Consider the following 19273-nt stretch of genomic DNA (forward strand, 5'->3'; position numbering starts at 1 on the left):
ATCATCCTGGGTGAACTGACTGATCTTTAATGGCGTTCTCTTCTCCATTTCTGTCAGTGTAGGGAGATGGAGATGGGGCAGGAGAGGCGAGAGACACTGGGCTGGGAGGGTCTAGGTATGCAGGCAGGGGCAGGGAAATGCCCGGGCCACCATCACGTCTGGAAAATTCCCCTCCAAGGCCTTGCTGTTTTCACTGGGGAGCTAGGTTGAACAACGCTGGCCTCTGAGGGTGTGGACTTTCTTACCGGAAACCCCACTGCCTAGGCGCAGGAGTCTTTCCTGGACAGGTTCCTCTCTCTCTCCACTCCTAGGAATATGCTCTCCAGATTTACGCCCAGCCCCAAGGCGGACCTAAAGTCTTGGAGCGACCCTGTCGACAGGGAAGCCCCGTATATTGGCACCTGGAGCCGCGCGAAGGAGAAGGCGAAGAGATACCTTGCAGAGACAGACGCTGTCTAGTGCCTCTGGACCCTGATATCTTCTTTCAGGTCTCGGTTCTTTGCATTCCGGGGACCTGACTCCTCCTCTTCCACCTGGCCCTGCCCCTCCTCTCACCTGGCCCCTCCCCTCCCTACATCAACCCCATCTCTCTTCCCCTTGGCCACGCCCACTTTCTCTGGCCCGCCTCTTCTCCCCGCCCAGCCCACCCCTCTTTTCTCCGACCCCGCCCCTCCTTTTATCCCCTTACCCCCCCACCTCGTCCTACCCTTCCCCCACCACCACCTGGCCCCTCTTCTTCTCCTCGGCCCCGCCTCTACCTCTCTCGCCATCCCCAGCCTTGCCCCTCCTCCTGGCCCCTCACCCCCTTTCCCAGCCCCCCAACTCCCCGCCCCTCCTCTCGGGTGGGGTCCCGAGGCAGGAGAAAAGACTCGGGCTGCGTCCTGCTCTCGGGCGCCCTCTTGTGGCCCTGGGCCTTGAGGCGGCGGCCGCTCTGGCTAGGCTTTGGGAGCGCCGTGGGTTGGCTTCCTCGCTGCTCCACCAGGCTTCCGCGGTCCCCAGCCGGGGAGTGACCCAGAAAGCACTCCAAGGCCGGCCAGCACTCGGCTTTCAGGATCTTTATTGCCTCCGTAGGCTGCACGTCCCCAGGTGGGACTAGAAGAAGTTGAGCACCCTGCGGAGCGACTGCACGCGTGCGCTGTGGGCCTCCCAGTCGGAGAAGCTGCGGAAGTCGCCCCTCTCCACCACGTACATGCGGCCGCGGTAGTTGGGCTCCTCGTAGAGAACCCACCTGAAGGCCAGGGGAAGGGCGGGTCAGCGGGCGGGAGCCACGAGGGCAAGTCCCCGGCCCCGCCCCTCTGTCCTAGCGCCTTACTGCCTTGGGCACCAGTGGCTGGATCGGCTCGGTGCGGGGTGGGACAAGCAGGGGACTGCCCAGTAACTGACAAGGGCGGCAGTGACTCCGGGACGCACTCGGCCCAGTCGCCCTCCAAAGGGCCATTTGCACACAGTCCCCAGCCCCTGATAGGACTACTGACATAAACTGGGGACCATTTCCACTGTGTATCCACTCAGCCAACAGCCCTGGTGGTCTCTACCTGGGAATAAGTGTAAGGAAGAGAGTCTCATCAGAGACTGGACCAGTCCTGCCCATCCCACCACCATCCCTGAGACAAGTGTAGAGCTGTGCGTGTGGGACCCAGGAAAAGACGCCCTGTGCACCCTCCCACTTGGGGGTCAGGTTTGGGGGCGGGGCTAGGGAGTTTTAGAAAGTTGGGGAGGGACCTCCAGGCCTGGCTGCACCCAGAACTGCAAGTACCATGGGCAAGGGCTGGCTCTGCATTTCCCTTCAGTCTTTAGCTCAGACTCACCCTGCCCCCCTCCGCCCCCCCACGCCCCCTCCCACCCTCTGCCCATTCACCACAGTAGAAAACAACTTTCCTCTGGACCACGGTGGTTTTATGAAACAGAGCTCCCCCGGGCCCGCTCAGATCTCTGAGATTCTTGAGATCCAGGTCACAGGGCTGCCCTGACCTTTGTAGGAACCTGTTCCTGCTCCCAAAGCACTCTGCCGGTCAAGGAGTTTTCTTTGCAGGGAACAGACTGGGAATCTGTGAGCTCCTTAGCCCAAGGTTCTGCTCACAGATGAACTCAGAGGAGAGAGACCACTAAAGGCCACGCAGCCCACTTCCCCAGCTCGCCGTTCCAAGTCACTATAGCCCCCTCCCTTCCTTATCCTGACCTCTCGCCTGATAAATTCTAACGGTAGTGATGAGAGAGAGAGAGAGAGAGAGAGAGAGAGAGAGAGAGAGAGAGAGAGGAGGGAGGTGTGTTGGAGAGCACCTGCTGGACACAAGAGCAGGCCCGGGTCACCTGAGCTTCCTTACACCCCACCACATTGCTGGGGTCTCCAAGAGAGTGAGCTAATCCTACCCTGCTCTATAGTGCCCTGAGCCACCTTGGAGTTCTTGTGGACGTCCCAAGAGGAAGAGGGACCTGACTGGGCATGAAGGCTAATCCTCTGGCTCCTCACCTGCAACTCCTGGGGTAAAGGAATGGAGAAAGGGGTCTCTGAAGAGATGGCTCAGTGCTTAAGAGCACTGGCTGTTTTTCCAGAGGACCCAGGTTCAATTCTCAGCACCCCCATGGCAGTTCACAACTGTCTGTAACTCCAGGTCCAGGACTCAATGCCCCCTTCAGACCTCTGTGGTCACCAGGCATGCATGTGGCGCACACACATGCATGCAGGCAAAATACAGGTATAAAATATTTTTTTTTTAATTTAAAAAAGGGGAGCGCATGCCACTTCAGTCTGTTAGAATGTCGGGAGAAGGTCCCTGCTTTTTCTGCCCATGCCTTCTAGGGCAGATACGTGCGTGCTGGTTCACTCCTAAGCTGGTATGGAACCCAGAAGGAATGCTCTTGGCCTATGGGAGGTGGTGAAGGGGCCCTGCTTCACTGCTGCAGATCCCAGAGAGAGCTCAGGGACCCAAGGCATATCACAGAAGAGTTAAGGTCATCGAAGAGAAAAGACAAGCGTACCTTGGACCCCAACACAGAGGCCCACTGCCTTGGCCTCCATCTCCTGACCATTGAGCCTGGTTCCTTCCAGGAAAGTGGAGATTAAAGATTATATACCCCAAGGCTGGTGGAGGTGGCGCACGCCTTTAATCCCAGCACTTGGGAGGCAGAGGCAGGATCTCTTGAGTTCAAGGTCAAAAGAGGGAGTTCCAGGACAGCTAGGACTACACAGAGCAACCCTGTCCCAAAAAACTTAAAAAAAAAAAAAAAAAAGCTCCTCCAATCACAATCAGAGTTCACTCCTGCCTTCCCTCTCCCTCTCCCAAGATCCCCAGGGTTGCTGGCGGATTATGTCTTGGGTCTTAGGACATCTTCCACACCTAAGTATGCGTCTGGCCTCATGAGACACAATTTAGCCTGCAGATTTCCCAAGGCAAGTTGTTTTGGACTCCTACCCCCATATCCTCAGCTTAGGGGGGCCAAGGCCAGGTATTGGGAGAAATAGTAGCTGCAGGTCTGCTCTGAGCACACCTTGTCTCTCTCAGCCTTCCCTTGACCCCTGGAGAGGGGCCCTGGGCCTGAGCCTCAGAAATATAGAAGGCACGTTTCCAGAGGAGCCAAGTTCTGGTTCCAGCCCTGCACAGGGAGGCTGGAGCCTGGGGGGCTCTTCTGCTGGGGGGTAGGGTCCCCAGCTCTGGAGCGGAAGGGGCTCCACCGGGCTGCAGTGCCAGCAGGGCCTCTGCTGTGGAAAGGATTAGTTAGCTACAATCTTAGTTTGTGCGTCTGTAAAATGGCGATGCCGTCTCCAGAGTGGACAGACTCCCAGTGTGATGTGCCTTTGTGTGTACAGTGAACGGGTACACAGAGAGCTGCCCCACAGGGCAAACACTGCGCCCTGACAGCTCTTTTGGAACGGAGAAGATGGGCAAAAGTTCCTGGTACTCTTATCCATCCTATGAGAGCTTCTTGAAGCCCAACAAGCTGGTGTGGGTTGTTGGCCACCAGGCAGAGCCATCTTAGGTCTGGGGTCATCTGAGCTGGGCAGATGTACCCTCTCAGAGAAGGTGGGACTGCTGTGTAGCTTTGAGCCCCCTGAGTGGGGGTTCTCTGGAGTCCAGTGACTCAAGAAGGCCAGACAGTCTAGACGTTCAGTCCTGTAGCCGAGATGGTCACAGTTTCCTAAATGCTCCTTTCCTTCGGGTGTGGCACACCGGAGGGGAGGTCTCGGGGAGCCTCTGAGGCCCTGACACCTTCCTGAAAGACAGATTCACTGCTTGCCTGGAGCAGGTGAGGCAGATGAAGGCCTGTGGCTCAGGGGCACCATGCCCACCACACCTGATGCCTACCCACCCCACCACACCTGTCTGGCTGCCCCGCTGTACTCACGCTCCATCGCCATACACCTTGATGGCGTTGACGCAGCTCTTGGCCCAGCCCCGGCTCTGTAGGAAGGGGCAGTCTTCCACGAACTCCAGGCACTGGCCTGTGAAGTTGCAGCCCTCGAAGATGTCTATGCGGAAATGTTCTCCATGCTCCAGGACCCAGGCAGGTGGGGAAGGAAAAAGGAATACTGCAAGTCTCTCCTCCCCGTGCACAGGGAGAAAGGAAACAACTCCTGCTCTAGACTGGGACCCAGTGCGTACTCACCATCCCAACACACACACACACACACACACACACACACACACTGGTTTTCTTCCATGAGATGTGGTGGGAGAAAGGGTCTCCTATCACTTAAAAAACCTAAGCCATTGAACTGGTCCGATCTTCACCTTTTACAACTAAGGACCCAAGGTCCGTGAGGGCGACTGTCTAGAGGCCAGCACAGTAAGATCGGAGCTGGGGGGGGGGGGCAGTCACTGGCTCCTTCCAGGCATTCCACTTGGGGGATTCATGTCCCAGCTTTGGCGTATTCACCCTTGGTTTCAGGCTACAGGCAGGCCTCCAAACGATAATATTTTAGAAGTGTAATAGAACCCTTTATGAAAACAGTAAGCCAAGACATCTAAAACAATGACTCTCATTTGTTGAAGTCCCTGCTGGTTTCAACATCATAATTCACTAGCACCAGTGCATACATCTTCCTGCGTGATCACCCACCCGGTGTCCAAAGGAGAGGGGAGCCCCCTCCCTACTGGCCAGGTTCCTATGAAGCCTGGGATGGCTCTAACAAGAACAGCCTTCATAAGATATCTTGTATATTTTTCATATAAACAGCATTATGCAGGATCCAGAGCCAACCATTCTAATGCCTCTCTCCAAATGCCCACATCCTGGCAGAGACACTAGGGAAGCACTCTTTCAGTTGAACGTGCCAGAGCCCAGCTGATTCTGGAACTGATATAGAAAAGAAAAGGGGCCCCATGCAGAGTGGCGCCTCTCCAGACTCCTCAAATGTTGGCCAGAGTCCCAGTGAGGCATCCAGGATGCCCTGGCCGACAGACACTCTGATGAGAGCTGCCCACATTGGTCCCCAGAATCACCTGTTTCCCACCCAAAGGACAACACTGAGAGCAGATCTCATACCTGTGACCTGAGGAGCACTCACTCCCCAAATCCCACCCTAAGGAGACTGGAGAGAAACGAGACTTTTTCTAGGGGGAGCAATACCCTTCCTTTGCTCTCCCTACACACTTCAGGCCACAGTTCTGTGAAGCGACCATCTGTGCAACTCAAGAGCCCTGTCCCCTCAGATTTCTTACTGGTCCTGCTGGCACTTTGGCTGCCATTATTCATTCCAAGTTTGGAACGTTGAGGGCCAGCATAATGCTCCAAGGTAACCTGCATGGGTAGATGCTCATGCTCAGAGCAGCCTTACCTTGTGTATGTATGTGCTCATGACACAGGAGTACACCCAGGCACATGTGTGAGCATGTGTGTTGGAAGTCAGAGGGTGATTTTGGACATCTTTCCCAATCAGTCTCCACCTTACTAAGAACTTTTGTTTTGTATGTGTACGTGTACACACGTGTGTGTGGAGACCAGACAATATTGTAGAGTCCGTGCTCTGTTCTGTCTTTACATGGGTTTTGGGGACCAAACTCAGGCTTGTACACCTTATCCATTCTGCCCTCCACTTTATTGATTTATTTATTTTTAGAGCGAGCCTCTCACTGAGCCTGAAGCATCTCAATTTGGCTAGACTAATTGGTCAGCAAACGCTGGGGAGTCTGCTGGCTCCACCTCCCCAGTGCTGGGGTCCCAGGTCCCATCACACCTGGTGTTTTATGGGTTCTGGGAATGCAAAGTCAGGTCCTTGTACTTGTGAGGCAGACACTTTTCAAGCTGGGCCATATCCCCAACCTTTCATCTTGCTTTTGATGAGTGCACCCCTAGTCAATTGACAATCTAAACATTTGAAGTTTAGCTACATGCTTGGCTCAGAAATCTGAAAGGATTCCTTGGCAACTCCCAGAGGTTCTTGTGTTCTGTCTCCTATCCCTCTTGGTCCTCACAGCATCGCCTGCTCACGTGAGTGTGGGTCTGGACAGGGTTCTCTCAGTTTTTAAGGTTTTATTGTTGGGAAGTGCCCGTGCTTCTGATCAGATGCCAGGGTGACCTCCCCCTGCCTGAGCTGCAAGTTCCCAGCCCCCAGGCAGAGTGACTCACTCACCATGCCCACAGGCCGACAGGAGCCCATGTGGTCATTGTGGCCATTCCAGCGGAAGAATTCAGGGTAGTCACCGTGCTCCAGGATGAACTGCTGGCCTCGGAAGTCAGGGTGATCAAAGCAGACCCAAGCTCCACTCTCCACACGGATGGAGTTCACTCGGTTCATAAAGCCTCGGTCCTGGAAGTTGTCACAGTCCCCAAAGACCTCCAGCTTCCGCCCTGTGAAGTGCTTGCCCTCATAGAGAGTGATCTGGAACAGCCAGGTGAGAGCTCTGGATCAGGGTCCCATCTGACCTACACACATATACTCACTCACACATGCTCACACATGCTCACACGTGGGCATGGGTGTACTAAACATTTGTTTGTTGATACACTTAACACTCATAATAGCACTAAAGGATATGTCTTTCAAGGCATAAATGTCTTGCAAAAACAGTCATCATAACTTAACATTGATTTTTCAAAAAGCGAAGTTCCTAATACTGAAATTCCAATCATTCAATAACTCTTTGGGTCTAAAGAACCGCGGTCTCAGAAAAAGACTCTGGGTCACAGGCTTCTTGGCATCTGGGCCCCACATCCTCAGTGGAACCCAGACTTCCATCCCTGCTCACTGCGGTAGAGGACTGACACTGTTTACTGATGGGCAGAGAGTGAATGGTCAAGTAGCCAACAGGCTTACCCAGACATGGCTCCACCAGGCTCTCACCGACACACGCCCCGCTATCTGTGAACAGGGGTGTCCCCTTAGTCTCGGTGCCCACTTGAAATCAGGCTATTTTCAGACTGTCACTGTATTTGTTAAACTCAGCATTTGTTTGTCATTATATATAACACCCACAATAGCATTAAAGAAAACGTTTTCTAAAAGCATAAATGTCATGCAGAACAAGTCACCATAACTCATTTTTCAGAGAGTAAACTTTCTAATCCTGGGACCTCCTTAACTGGAGAAGGGAACCTGTGGAAGCCAGGGCAGGGTTCTTAGGAGAGGGCTAAATGTCACTGATCTTCATGCCTTTTCTCCCACCGACAGGGTTTTAATTATCCCGGAATAACCTTGAACGTACTATGTAGCTAGGGACGTCCTTAAGCTTCTGATCCTCCTGCCTCCGCTTCCTGAGTGCTGAGAACACAGCCAAGTCCCCCATGCCCGGTTTATGCAGGGTTAGGGATGGAACCCAGGGCTCTGTGCATGTTAGAGAAGCACACTCGCTCAGATCTTCAGCTTTTTCACGGACATGCCTGAGTAATTGACAGGCGTCAGACTTGGAATTATGTGGACCTCTTGGCAGTTCAGACATAGCCTCGTAGTAATAGACAACCTATTAGTAATACGGACAGGTTGTCATTGTCCCAAACTAAACAGGTGAAGTATCCATAGCCTGCATATTCCCTTCCCACCACAGGGAATCCAATCACTCGACAGCTCTTTGGGACTCAAGAACTATGGTCTCAGAGGACTCTGTAGGAATATAGTCGTATCACCCAGAAACTGATCACTCCAGTTTCTCTGTTTGCACCTTTTCCAAAGGATTGTACACTGGCAAGTCCCTGCCCCTTGGAGTTAAGGTGTTTTGTGGGAATGGATGTCTGTGAGCCAGGGTAACACTGATTTGGGGTTTCTTCCTTTCCTGCTCTGCCATGTTGGTGCTGTTTGTTACTGAAGCACACCCCGGTTCATGCGGACAAATCAATGGTGTCCATCAATGATGGGCATCCTGGGAGCCTCTGGAGGCCAAAGGGTTCCTGGATCAGCCAGAACTTGGACACTAGAGGAGGACAAGGGATAGCCACATTGGTGGGTACCCTTCCTGCATAAGGCAGGTCTGGTTAGGGCCTCTGGGACATTCCTGGAGATCTCAGCATTTCAAGGATTTGGAGGTTCCCTTCAATCTCCACACACTCTGAGAACCAGCCTCAAGTCTAGTGGGGAGAGGAGGCTTCCCCCGCCCAGAACTCTCCCAAGTCACGTGGGAAGAGAGATCCGGAGGGGCAAAGACCACATTTTGGCCACCCTGTAGTGAAGAAAAGACTGTAGATCTTCCGACCATAGGGGCCATCAGAGATTCACCACTCCAAGCCAGCTGACCACGCTCCTCCTGATTTGAGGATCTCATAAAAGGAGGGATGGGAGAGGGCGACCTTCCTATTCCACGCCCTCGACACGCCCTCAGCCAACAGGGGGAAGTCGCTCCATCTCATTAAGAAATAAAGCCAACTTGGCTTGACTTTGTCAGACCCAAAGAGCATCCGAGATCAGTCTGCACCCACCCCCACGCGCGGCGTGGGGGGGGGAGGTCCCCGAGGCCGCTGGCCGCACTCACCTTCCCGGAGCGTTGCGCCATGGTGTGTGGCTGGCCGCCGCGGGACCCGGTATATACTCTGTGGCGCCTGCTGGCTCAGCGCCGCCCGGGACAAAAGATTTGCTTGGCCCGGCACCCGCGCGTTAGTGCTGTCGGGCGTGCTAAGCCGGCGCCATGACCCGCCCGCCGACCCAGTGTCCCACACAAACGACCTAGACCTCAGTGCCTCTGGATCCGACCCTCGTGCCCAGCCCACCGCTGCGCCGCTGAGTCAGGGCCTCAGCACCCCGGCTTGGGAGAGTCCCCTCAACCCCTTGTTTTGTCCCCCCACCCCCACCCCTCCCGAGCTGCGGCTCAGTGCCCGTGACCTGCAGCGCTTTTCTTACCTGGTTGCAGGCTAATAAGATACTGTCTTTGTCTTTTAATTTGATTGTTTGTTTGTTTTTCTGGATAATGGATGGAGTCCTAGCTTCCCAAACTTACCTGGGAGTGGGTGGGGTGGGCAACAACAGCCGCGTGGACCTCTTTGCCTGGTGCTGGGGTATGGGCTCCCAGACTTTCCCTCCCGCACTGACTTTTTTTTTCTCCCCCTGAAGATCCCAGGTGACACCTGCCTTGCAGGTCAAGGATCTGCAATAGGAGACCTACAGTACTTTGCGGGTCAGTACCTGAGCCCTAACTATGGACCACCCTGGATGCCAAGGATCTGTTTACAGAGCGATACGCTCACTGATCCCAGGTGTAAGAATTTGCCTGGCCCACAGGTATTTGGAGTCTATTGAAGCCTCAAGAGTAAACACACAAACTGCTGGGCTGGTGGCCCTGGGGACAGGCTCTGGGATCAAAGGAGAGAGAAGCTCCAGGGGATGGAAGAGGTCCTAATTAGTTAAAAGGGGGCTCTGGGGGACACTTGTGGGCCTCTCTGCTCCCAGGAGGGTAGCGGGTACTTTCTGCAGTACTGTACAGATGAGCACAGAGGAGGGGCCCAGGGAATCCCAGGGCAGAGAAGGTCTCTTGCTTTGCTCTGGGAAGTTACTCCAAGCAGACAAGGGGCCACACAATCACCCTTGACACCGGCTCACACTTTCCCCTGAGGACCCCCACCAGGAACCCCCACTCAGAAGCACACCTCACTGTCTCTGACTACTGATCTTGAAAGAATAAAATTAGAAGAGTGTGTGTGTGTGTGTGTGTGTGCGCGCGCGTGCGTGCGTGCATGTGTGCGTGCGTGCATGCGTGCGTGCGTGTGCGCGTGCGCGCCCCCGACAGCCTCTGCTGTCAGTTCTTGCCTTCCCCCTTGTTTGGTTACTCAGGGTCTCTCGTTGCTGGCCCAGCAGCTTCCGGGAACTCTCCTGACTCTACCTCCTCTCTGGCTATTGGAGTGCTGGGTTTACAGACGTTCCACTGGCTCCACGTGGGTTTGAACTGAGGTCCTCATGCCTTCGTGGTGGATTACTCAGGGTTCTGTAGAAGGAAGAACATAGAACGGGGGTGGGGGGAGGGGAGAGGGGACTTCTCAGACTGGGTAGAGTTTGTCTAGGTAGAGCTGTCTTCACACTGGAAGGGTTTGAGGACCAGTCGCCTCTCCGTTCATGAGGCTGATGCCGCGGAAGTTCCACTCTAGGACTAAAGGCCGGGAGGATTCCCTGGAGGACACCAGCCTTCAGTACACACTGGAAGGCCAAGCAAGCCAGGTTCTGATGGTAGCAGCAATGTTGCTACCCATAGCAGCAACAGGGTAGATGAATCCCCAAACAGGAAAGACCAACTCATCAGCTAGACAGACAGCCAGACAAGCAAGTGGACTTCCTTAGAGCTGGGCCACCACTGGAAGGTGCGGCCCACATTTGGGTGGATCTTCCCATTTCAGTTAATAAATCAAGAAACTCCCTCCCAGGTCTGCCTAGAGGCTTGTGTCCTGGGTGGCTCTAGATCCTGTCAAGTTGACTGTCAATATTAACCATTAACTGTCACACACAGAAAGAGCTTTGTCCCGAACCATCTCCCGAGCCCAGAAGTTTTATACTAAGCATTAACCCAGATGGTAAAATTATCATTCTCTCATATACATGAACCTGGCATTTACAATTGGGAGTCGAGAGACAGCTAAGGTTAGACCATTTTCCTGTGACACCAGGGAGTGGGGTGGTGTCTTCCTCGATGTTTAAAGATGGGAAAAGTGAGAAAAGGATCCTGGCTGGGGAAGACTGGAGAGGCCTATTTAGCCCATTACAAATATTTGCAGCCGGGGTTATAGCTAACTCGGTGACAGGGCACTAGCTTTACATGCACAAGGCCCTGGGTTCAGTCTCCTCCTGCTGTCTGCTGATCCACGTGTAAACGCTCAGCTTCCTCTCCAGCACCATGTCTGCCTGCATGCTGCTTCCTATCATGGTAACGGACCAAACCTCGGAACTATAAGCCAGCCCCAATTAAATGTTTTCCTTTTTAAGAGTTGCCCTGGTCATGGTGTCTCTTCACAGCAGTAGAAGAGCCCTAACTAAGACTATGTATGTTCACCACATGCATGTAGGAACCTGAGGAAGTCAGAAGAGAATGTTGGATCCCCTGGAAGTGGAATTACAGGCAGATGTGAGCCACCATGTGGGTGCTGGGAACTGAACTCAGGTTCTCTGTAAGAGCAGTGAGCACTCTTAACCACTGAGCCTTCTCTCCAGCCCCATGTGTAGAGGTTCTTGAAGGCTTTTGGATTTACACCATTGAAAGAATTTCTCTTAAAAATTTTAAAAAGTTTTCAATTATGTGTACATGTGCGTCTGTGTGGGGGTTTGTGCAGTTGTGAGTGCGGTGCCCCAGGAGGCCAGAAGAGGGTTCAGATTCTCTGGAGCTAGAGATACAGGTAGTCGTGAGCTGCCTGATGTGGACGCTGGGAACCCGACTCAGCTCCTCTGCAAGAGTAGCACATGCTCTTAGTAGGTAAGGGGTCTGTTCAGAACTGCGCAGCGGTGGGGCACACCTTTAATCCCAGCATTCGGGAGGCAGAGGCAGGCGGATCTCTGTGATATTTGAGGCCAGCCTGGTCTACAAAGCAAGTTCTGGGACAGCCAGAGAAACCCTGTCTCAAAAAACAAACAAACGAAAAACATCTTCTAAGAGACAGAGAGAGAGAGAGAGAGAGAGAGAGAGAGAGAGAGAGAGAGAGAGAGGAAGAGAGAGAAAGAGAGAGAGAGGAAGAGAGAGAGAGATCTGTCCAGTCGCTGTTGAAAGGTTTCTCAGGGGTGTCCCCCCCCACCTCCCTTTACAGTAGGTGAGATTCTAGGGCAGCTCCTCCCCTAGATGCTTTGCATACAATTGCAATCTGATAAGGGAAAAGCAGGGATCAGCAAAGTTTGGACAGGGTGTTAAGATGCACCTTGTACTGTAAAAGGCTGTTCTTAGGAGATTACTGGAAAGTTGCAGCTTTATAGCAGGGAAAGAGAAAGATACTAAGCCTGCATCCTCATGCCTTGGGATACAGGTAGGTTCTTGGCTGTCTTAGTATTCTTACCTGAAGCATCTCTCTAGGAAAGGAATATTGTCTCCATGTCAGCAACCTTCAGTAAATGTTTATGGTGCTGGAATTCTTGCTTCTCAGCTGCTGAGAGGGCTCCACCAGATTCCAGTCCCGACAGAGCCTCTCCCTTCCCATGATCACACAATTTTCCCTTCTACCCTGCCTCATGCTATGGTAAATTAAAGGCACATTCAAACAAAGCCAGCAAGGACTTGAAGATCACTGGATTTTGTTTCTTAAAAGCAGAATGAAGTTTCCATGTGAGTGACAGAGTGTTCTTTTTGAGAACACTGGCTGAGTGTGTGTCCCGAGCCAGTCTCACTCACTCATCTTCCTGCCTCATGTCTCCTGAGGCATGAGACCTTCATGTGGCAACAGGCAAAGGTCATCTCAAGGACAAGAAGATCCAGCACTTAAGGGCTGAGGCAGGAAGATGAGAATCCACAGCTGGTCTGGGCTATAGTCAGTAAGCACAGGGTTATGTAGCAAGGCTGACTCAACAAAGGACAGAGTTGGGACAGAGAACTCTGTGTAGACCTTGTTAAGATACCTCTTGGGCTGGAGAGATGGCTCAGAGGTTAAGAACACTGGCTGTTCTTCCAGAGGTCCTGAGTTCGATTCCCAGCACCCATATGGTGGCTTACAACCATCTGTAATGAGATCTGGCTCTCTCTTCTGGCCTGCAGGGATACATGCAAAACAGAACACTGTATACATAATAAATAAATCTTAAAAAAAAAAAAAGATACCTCTTAACTTAGAAGTGTTGACTGTGCTTCTACAGGTCTCCCATGTCAGTAAAACTTGTTTAATATTTGCCTGCATGTATGTATGCACACCCAATGCCCTCTGCAGCCAGAAAGAGGAAGGGAGTGAACTCCCCTGAGGCTAGAGTTACAGATGGTTGTGAGCTACCATGTGGGTGCTGGGAATGGAGCATAGGTCCTCTAGAAGCTCTTAAGCACTGAACCATCTCCACAGCCTTCCTATTATCCTCTTGTGTAAACTCATTCTCCTGCAGGCCCAAGCAGACTGGGAGAAGAAAGCAGAGCTTTGCTCCTGCTCCTGAATAATGGCACACACCTGCTGTGGTAATCCCTGCATCATCAGGTTCTCCTCTTCTCATTTCCCCTGGAGCTTCATCTCCTCATCGATGCTAAGTGACAGCCCAGGGAACTACTGATAATTGTCCTGTCTTCACAGTTTGCTCTTCCCACAATTCAGATAGTTAGGCTGTTGTAGCTAAATTACCATTCAGGCCGGCTTCCCCGCCCCTGCCCCCGTCCCGCGCCCCGCCCCCCCCCACAGGGTGTCATGGAGCCCTGACTGGCTTCATCAGATTTGCTATGAAGCAGAGGATGACCTTGAACTCCTGACCTTCCTGCCTCTAGTACCAGAGTACAGTGATTACAGGTCTGTGTCACCATACCAGACCAGACTGACTTCTTTCACTAACATGTATTTAACATGCATTTAAGTAACAGGCATTAAGTAACAAGGATTTAAGATTATCTGTAGTGAGTCTTTCTCTGTCCCACTAGCCAGCTCCCAAATAACCACACAGAGACCTATTACTAATTATGAAAGCTTGGCCAATAGCTTAGGCTTGTTTCTATAATGTAAATTAACCCATTTCTACTAATTTACATCCTGCCACGTGGCTCATGGCTTGTTACCTTATATCCTACATGTCATGATTCCTCTGCATATGGCTAGTGATTCTACCTTCTTCCCAGCATCCTCTCTGCCCCCAAAATCCTGGCTAGCTATTGACCATTCAGCTTTTTATTAAACCAATCACAGTGACATATCTTTACAGTATACAAAAAGATTATTCCACAACATTCCCCCCTTTTATCTAAATAAAAAGTAAAGTTTTTAACTCTAACATAGTAAAAGTATATACAATAAGAACAATTACCAGGTAAGAATTACATTTATAATGTCTAGTCCATTTGTACTTGGCATATTTGGAGAAAACACTCCATTATTTACTGATGAGTCCAAAGCTCTGTATCTAATTTCCCTTCTATCATAACTAAGGAAAACGTAACTATAACTACCTAGTCTTCAACTTCATCAAAGACCCCAGAAGGATATAATATTACCCAAGTAAACAGGAAGTAGTGCAGTGCAAGCCACTTCAAAACCTAAAAATGACAGACATCTGGCTGCCTGGAAAGTCACCCAAGGTTCCTCTGCAATGTTGAGGCGTCCAGTCTTCAGCCTACAGACCTAGAGAATCTGGTAGACTCTTTTATGAAGCAGGAATTTTGAAGGAATGTCCCACTTTATTTTGGCAAGGTTCAGCAGTCACTTTCTTGTGTGTCCTATAGAATGTCTGGCAGACCTTTCTATGAAGCAGGAATTTTGAAGAACTGTCCCACCTTATCTTGGCAAAGTTTGACAGTCTTTTTCCTTTGTGTCCTGCTTGTCCAGTTTGAACAGCACACTGTCAGCAGTCAAGGCAAGAACTGTTTCTTGCCCAAATGGCTAGTTTTGTCACAATGAAAGAAATCTCCATGTGGAGGTTCTTTGATGCCCATCATCCTTTTATGAAGTAAATTGGTGCTGCCAGGAGCAGGCATGTTTCACTGTCATGAAGTCTTATGTTATTATAACGTTTTAAATGCCATATTCTATAGGTATTTGAAGTGTTTGAAGATTACCGGCCTATCTAAAATACATGTTTGACCTTGAAAACATACCTAACATGATTACAAGGTTGATAGTTGTAGGTGACTAACTACTAACCTGTATTTCTTTATTTTCCTAAGTAGTTTGTAATAATAACTTTTAAGGACTAGAAGTTTACATTACATTATTAAATGAGCTGCATAGGTACAATACCTTGAACAAGAGTAGAAACATCTGTATAGCATGTTTTGACAAAAAAAATCTTAAATTTTTATTAATATACAGAATTCCATACCAATGGAAAATATTTGAGACTAGTGGTTGTTTAAAAGTAAACTTAACAATCCACTCTTTTACCTCACCATTTCTATGTTGTGTCCTCCCTTTTTCTCTTCAGAAAGAGATCCCTAAATCTAATATCCTCTGCCTAGTATCCTCGCTGACCTTGACCAATAACAATTTGTAACCAACCCCCCTAAACAATGACAAATATCCATAACCCACTGAATGACCAAAAACCATCCACCCCATCTCTTGGGAATGTGGATGTTGTGTTCTCTAGACTGCTTCCTGTTGTCTGGGGGTGCTGGAATCTTTGGAGGACCCTGAGAAAATGAGGATAGTGGTCAAGTCCTGACTAGAATGGTCTATGAGCCTAGACCATCACAGCCAGCAGCCTTGAAGCTGTTCTGGATGCAGAATTCTAAAGAAACCACAACAGAGGCATCTGAGAGGCTGGATCACCTGGGCCACCCATTTTCATTGGTGCCTGGTCCCCTTGCTCTGAAAACACACAGACTTTTAAAGGTAACACACATATCTGCATTAACACACATACGGACTGTGTGTTGTACACAAGCCAGCCAAAGATGATTTTTTGTTATATGTTTGAGCAGGCGAAGTATATGTCACCTATCTTGTAGTCTTTCTAGATTTTCTAGGTTTAGCTCTCTATGTCTGTAGCCAGGATTTCCAGGGGTCTTTCTCGATCAAATCTAATCCATATCAACCTGAAACGGATCCACAGCCTCTCATTTCCTGTGGAAATAAAAGCATAACCTCTTCCCCAACGTAACATATTTTTTGACTTCCACTTTGAAGTTAAGACATTTTTTAAATATATAGGTTGGTTTAATTTAGTACTTTTTATAACCCAATGTCTCTCAGCAGCTATTGTTGGCTCATCAGCAATAAAAAAATTTAAAGTCAATATAACACCCTACATGATCTTGACTCCCTGTGTATTTCCCATCTCTATGTGGCCTTTTTAAAAAAACTATCTCTTTAAAGACTTTATTATTTTTAAACTACTTTTTATGATTGTCTATATCCTCTATATCCTTTTTCTTTCTTTCCTTTTTTTTTTTTTCAAGGCAGGGTTTCTCTGTGTAGCTTTGAAGCTGTCCTGGAACTCTCTCTGTAAACCAGGATGGCCTCAAACTCACAGAGATCTGCAACCCCCTGCCTCCCAAGTACTGGGATTAAAGGCGTGCACCACCACTGCCCAGCTTCTTTTTTTAAGCCTATGCACATTGTTAAACACACTGAAACCTGTTTAGATTTTTTTTCTGTCTGAAACTGCTTTACTGCATATCTATAATAACATTTTCTGTCTACATGAACAAAAACCTTAAGCCACTGAGCAGCTTAGCTCATGGCATCCTGGTGGCTCAAGCCCACAGGCTGCTGCTGGGAGACGTGTCTCTGTACTGCTGCAAGCTTAAGAGACTGCGGGACTAGAAAACCATGTTTTGCTCTGTTTTTGTGTGTTTGGAACCTTTTCTTTTAAGCTCTCTTAGGTCTTATGTAGAAATACGTGCCTGGACATTGGATGCCATTTGTAGTGAGTCTTTCTCTGTCCTGCTAGCCAGCTCCCAAATCACGACACGGAGACTTACTTTTAATTATGAAAGCTCAGCTGATAGCTTGGGCTTGTTTCTAACTAACTCCCATAACTTAAATTAACCCATTTCTATTAATTTACATGCTACCATGTGGCTCATGGCTTGTAACCTCATATCTTACATGTCATGCTTCCTCCGAGTCTGGCTGGCAACTCTACTTTCTTCTTCCCAGCATCCTCTCTGCCTCAAAAATCCTGGCTAGCTATTGATCATTCAGCCTTTTATTAAACCAAATCACAGTGACACATTTTCACAGTATACAAAAAGATTATTCCACAACAATTATCATGTGTGGGGCTAGAGAGATGGCTTAGTGGTTAAGAGCACATACTGTGCCCAGCACCCACATCAGGCAGCTCATAACTGCCTGTAACTTAAGCTCTAGCTGATCTGATACCCCTTCTGATCCCTCCCCCAATAATTAATAAGAATTAAAATTAAAAAATAAAATGGTTAAATTTAAATTAAAAAAAATAAAGTGTCTTTTGGCTTAGTGGTGCATTTCTCTTTAGCACTGAACAGCATTTCATCATCTGTCTCTGACATTGCTTCTTTTTTTTCTTTTTTAAAGATTTATTTATTTATTATGTATACAGTGAGTGTTCTGCCTACAGGCCAGATCTCTCATTGTAGATGGTTGTGAGCCACCATGTGGGTGCTGGGAATTGAACTCAGGACCTCTGGAAGAAGAGCCAGTGCTCTTAACCTCTGAGCCATCTCTCCAGCACCCTGACATTGCTTCTTGATGGAGTCTGTGCTGCTATAATACCCCAGGGCGGGTCGTTTATTAATACAAAGAGCAGGGATTTGTGTCCTGGAGTTCTGGAGGCTCCCAGCAGGCTCAGGGCAGAAGGGCAGCCTGGGCCTGGGTGCCTTGGGCTGAAGTCTGAAGCCCAGCAGGGCAGCAGCAACCGGTGGCCTTCTTTGCGTTAACTGAGGTCGGGCAGGAATGAATGAAGAGCGCAAATGAATAAAGAGTACGAAACACAAGGTTGCTCAGTGTGGGCTCAGGGTCTTCCAGCCTTCAGGCCATCGGGGCGTGGATGTATGAATGAATGAAGGAACAAACACAGGCAGGCATCTGCAAGCCCTGCAGCCAGGATTGTGCTCTAGAATCTGGCTAGCCTGTTTGAGCTGGCTGGGAGTGGTGCCCCTGGCTCCCCTCCACAGTCAGCCACATGTCCCCTGATTCCTGCTCCCCCATATTCTAACGGAGGGAGATGAGCTCGAGTCTTTCTCCAAGGTTAGGGGTCAGGCATCTGCAGCAATGGACCTAGGACCTGTCGGGAGGTTAAGTCTGGACTGCAATCTTGGAGGACAAGGAATTGACAGGTGCTGAAGCCTGCCCCCTTGTGGTGATCTCAGTAACTACATCCCAAGGAAATTACTGAACACAGTGATGGGAGACTACCACACACAATCTGTTTGCTTGCCTGTCCGACTTCTTTCTGGACGTCTGTCCGCCTTTTCCACATCCCTCCCTCCCTCTCTTTCTTTCCCTCTTTCTGAGACAAGGTCTCACCATGTAGCCGTGGCTGGCCTGGAACTCCCTAGGTAGAACAAACCCGGTCAGCCTAAGGCAGTGGTTCTCAGCCTTCCTAATGCCACGCGAGACCCTTTAATACAGCTCCTCGTGTTGTGGTGACCCCCAGCCGTAAAATTATTTTCCTTGCTACTTCATAACTGTAATTTCGCTACTGCTATTAATCGTAAATACCTGTTTTCCGATGGTCTTAGGTGAGCCCTGTGAAAGGGGTCGCGATCCACGGGTTAAGAACCACTGAATGCGCCTGGAGTTCCTTGTTGATCACTTTTTATTTCTGTCTCTCTAATGAATACATGCAGACATCTCGGGCTTTAATTTGCACATTAAGGCACAGATTTGAGGTCAGCCTGTGAGTCATTCTCAGATGAGGAAGTGTAAACTTAGATGAAGCAGGGCGAACTGAGGAGGCACGGTCTAAAACAAGAACGTGAATGGATCAAGCTCATCTTCCCAACCCAGCAACAAGCTGGAGTGACGAGAGCTATAATTAGCCACAGAGACAGAGGTGGGGGTTCTGAACTCGAATCCCACTCCCCCGCGTGCTCGCTGCGTGGCCTCGGGCACGGTGGTAGTCTGTGTGCCTCCTTCTCCACACCTGGGACGTGGAGATGACAATCCACAGCTCACGGGATTGTTGAGCAAACCACCGAGTAAGTGTCCCTTAAGTCCTGGCTGCTGCCTGGCTGCGGGGAACGTGGCAGGACCGGAAGTGGTGGCGCTCGCCTTTAACTCAGCACTTGGGAGGCAAACAGAGGCTCTCCACAGACTCCAGCTTCACGGAAAGACCCAGTCT

General features: G+C 50.1%; 1 protein-coding gene across 1 annotated transcript; it reads right to left on the reverse strand.

The window, feature by feature from the left end:
- Positions 1-1022: 1022 nt before the first annotated feature.
- Positions 1023-8969, reverse strand: Crygn (crystallin gamma N). Its single transcript, XM_028879463.2, has 4 exons — positions 8901-8969; positions 6572-6820; positions 4345-4490; positions 1023-1228 (listed from the first exon to the last, which is right to left on the reverse strand). Exons 1-4 carry the CDS (start codon positions 8919-8921, stop codon positions 1093-1095), a joined length of 552 nt encoding a protein of 183 aa, XP_028735296.1. The 5' UTR covers positions 8922-8969; the 3' UTR covers positions 1023-1092.
- Positions 8970-19273: the final 10304 nt, after the last annotated feature.

Source organism: Peromyscus leucopus, chromosome 3, assembly GCF_004664715.2.
Source record: "Peromyscus leucopus breed LL Stock chromosome 3, UCI_PerLeu_2.1, whole genome shotgun sequence".
Classification (NCBI taxonomy): domain Eukaryota; kingdom Metazoa; phylum Chordata; class Mammalia; order Rodentia; family Cricetidae; genus Peromyscus; species Peromyscus leucopus.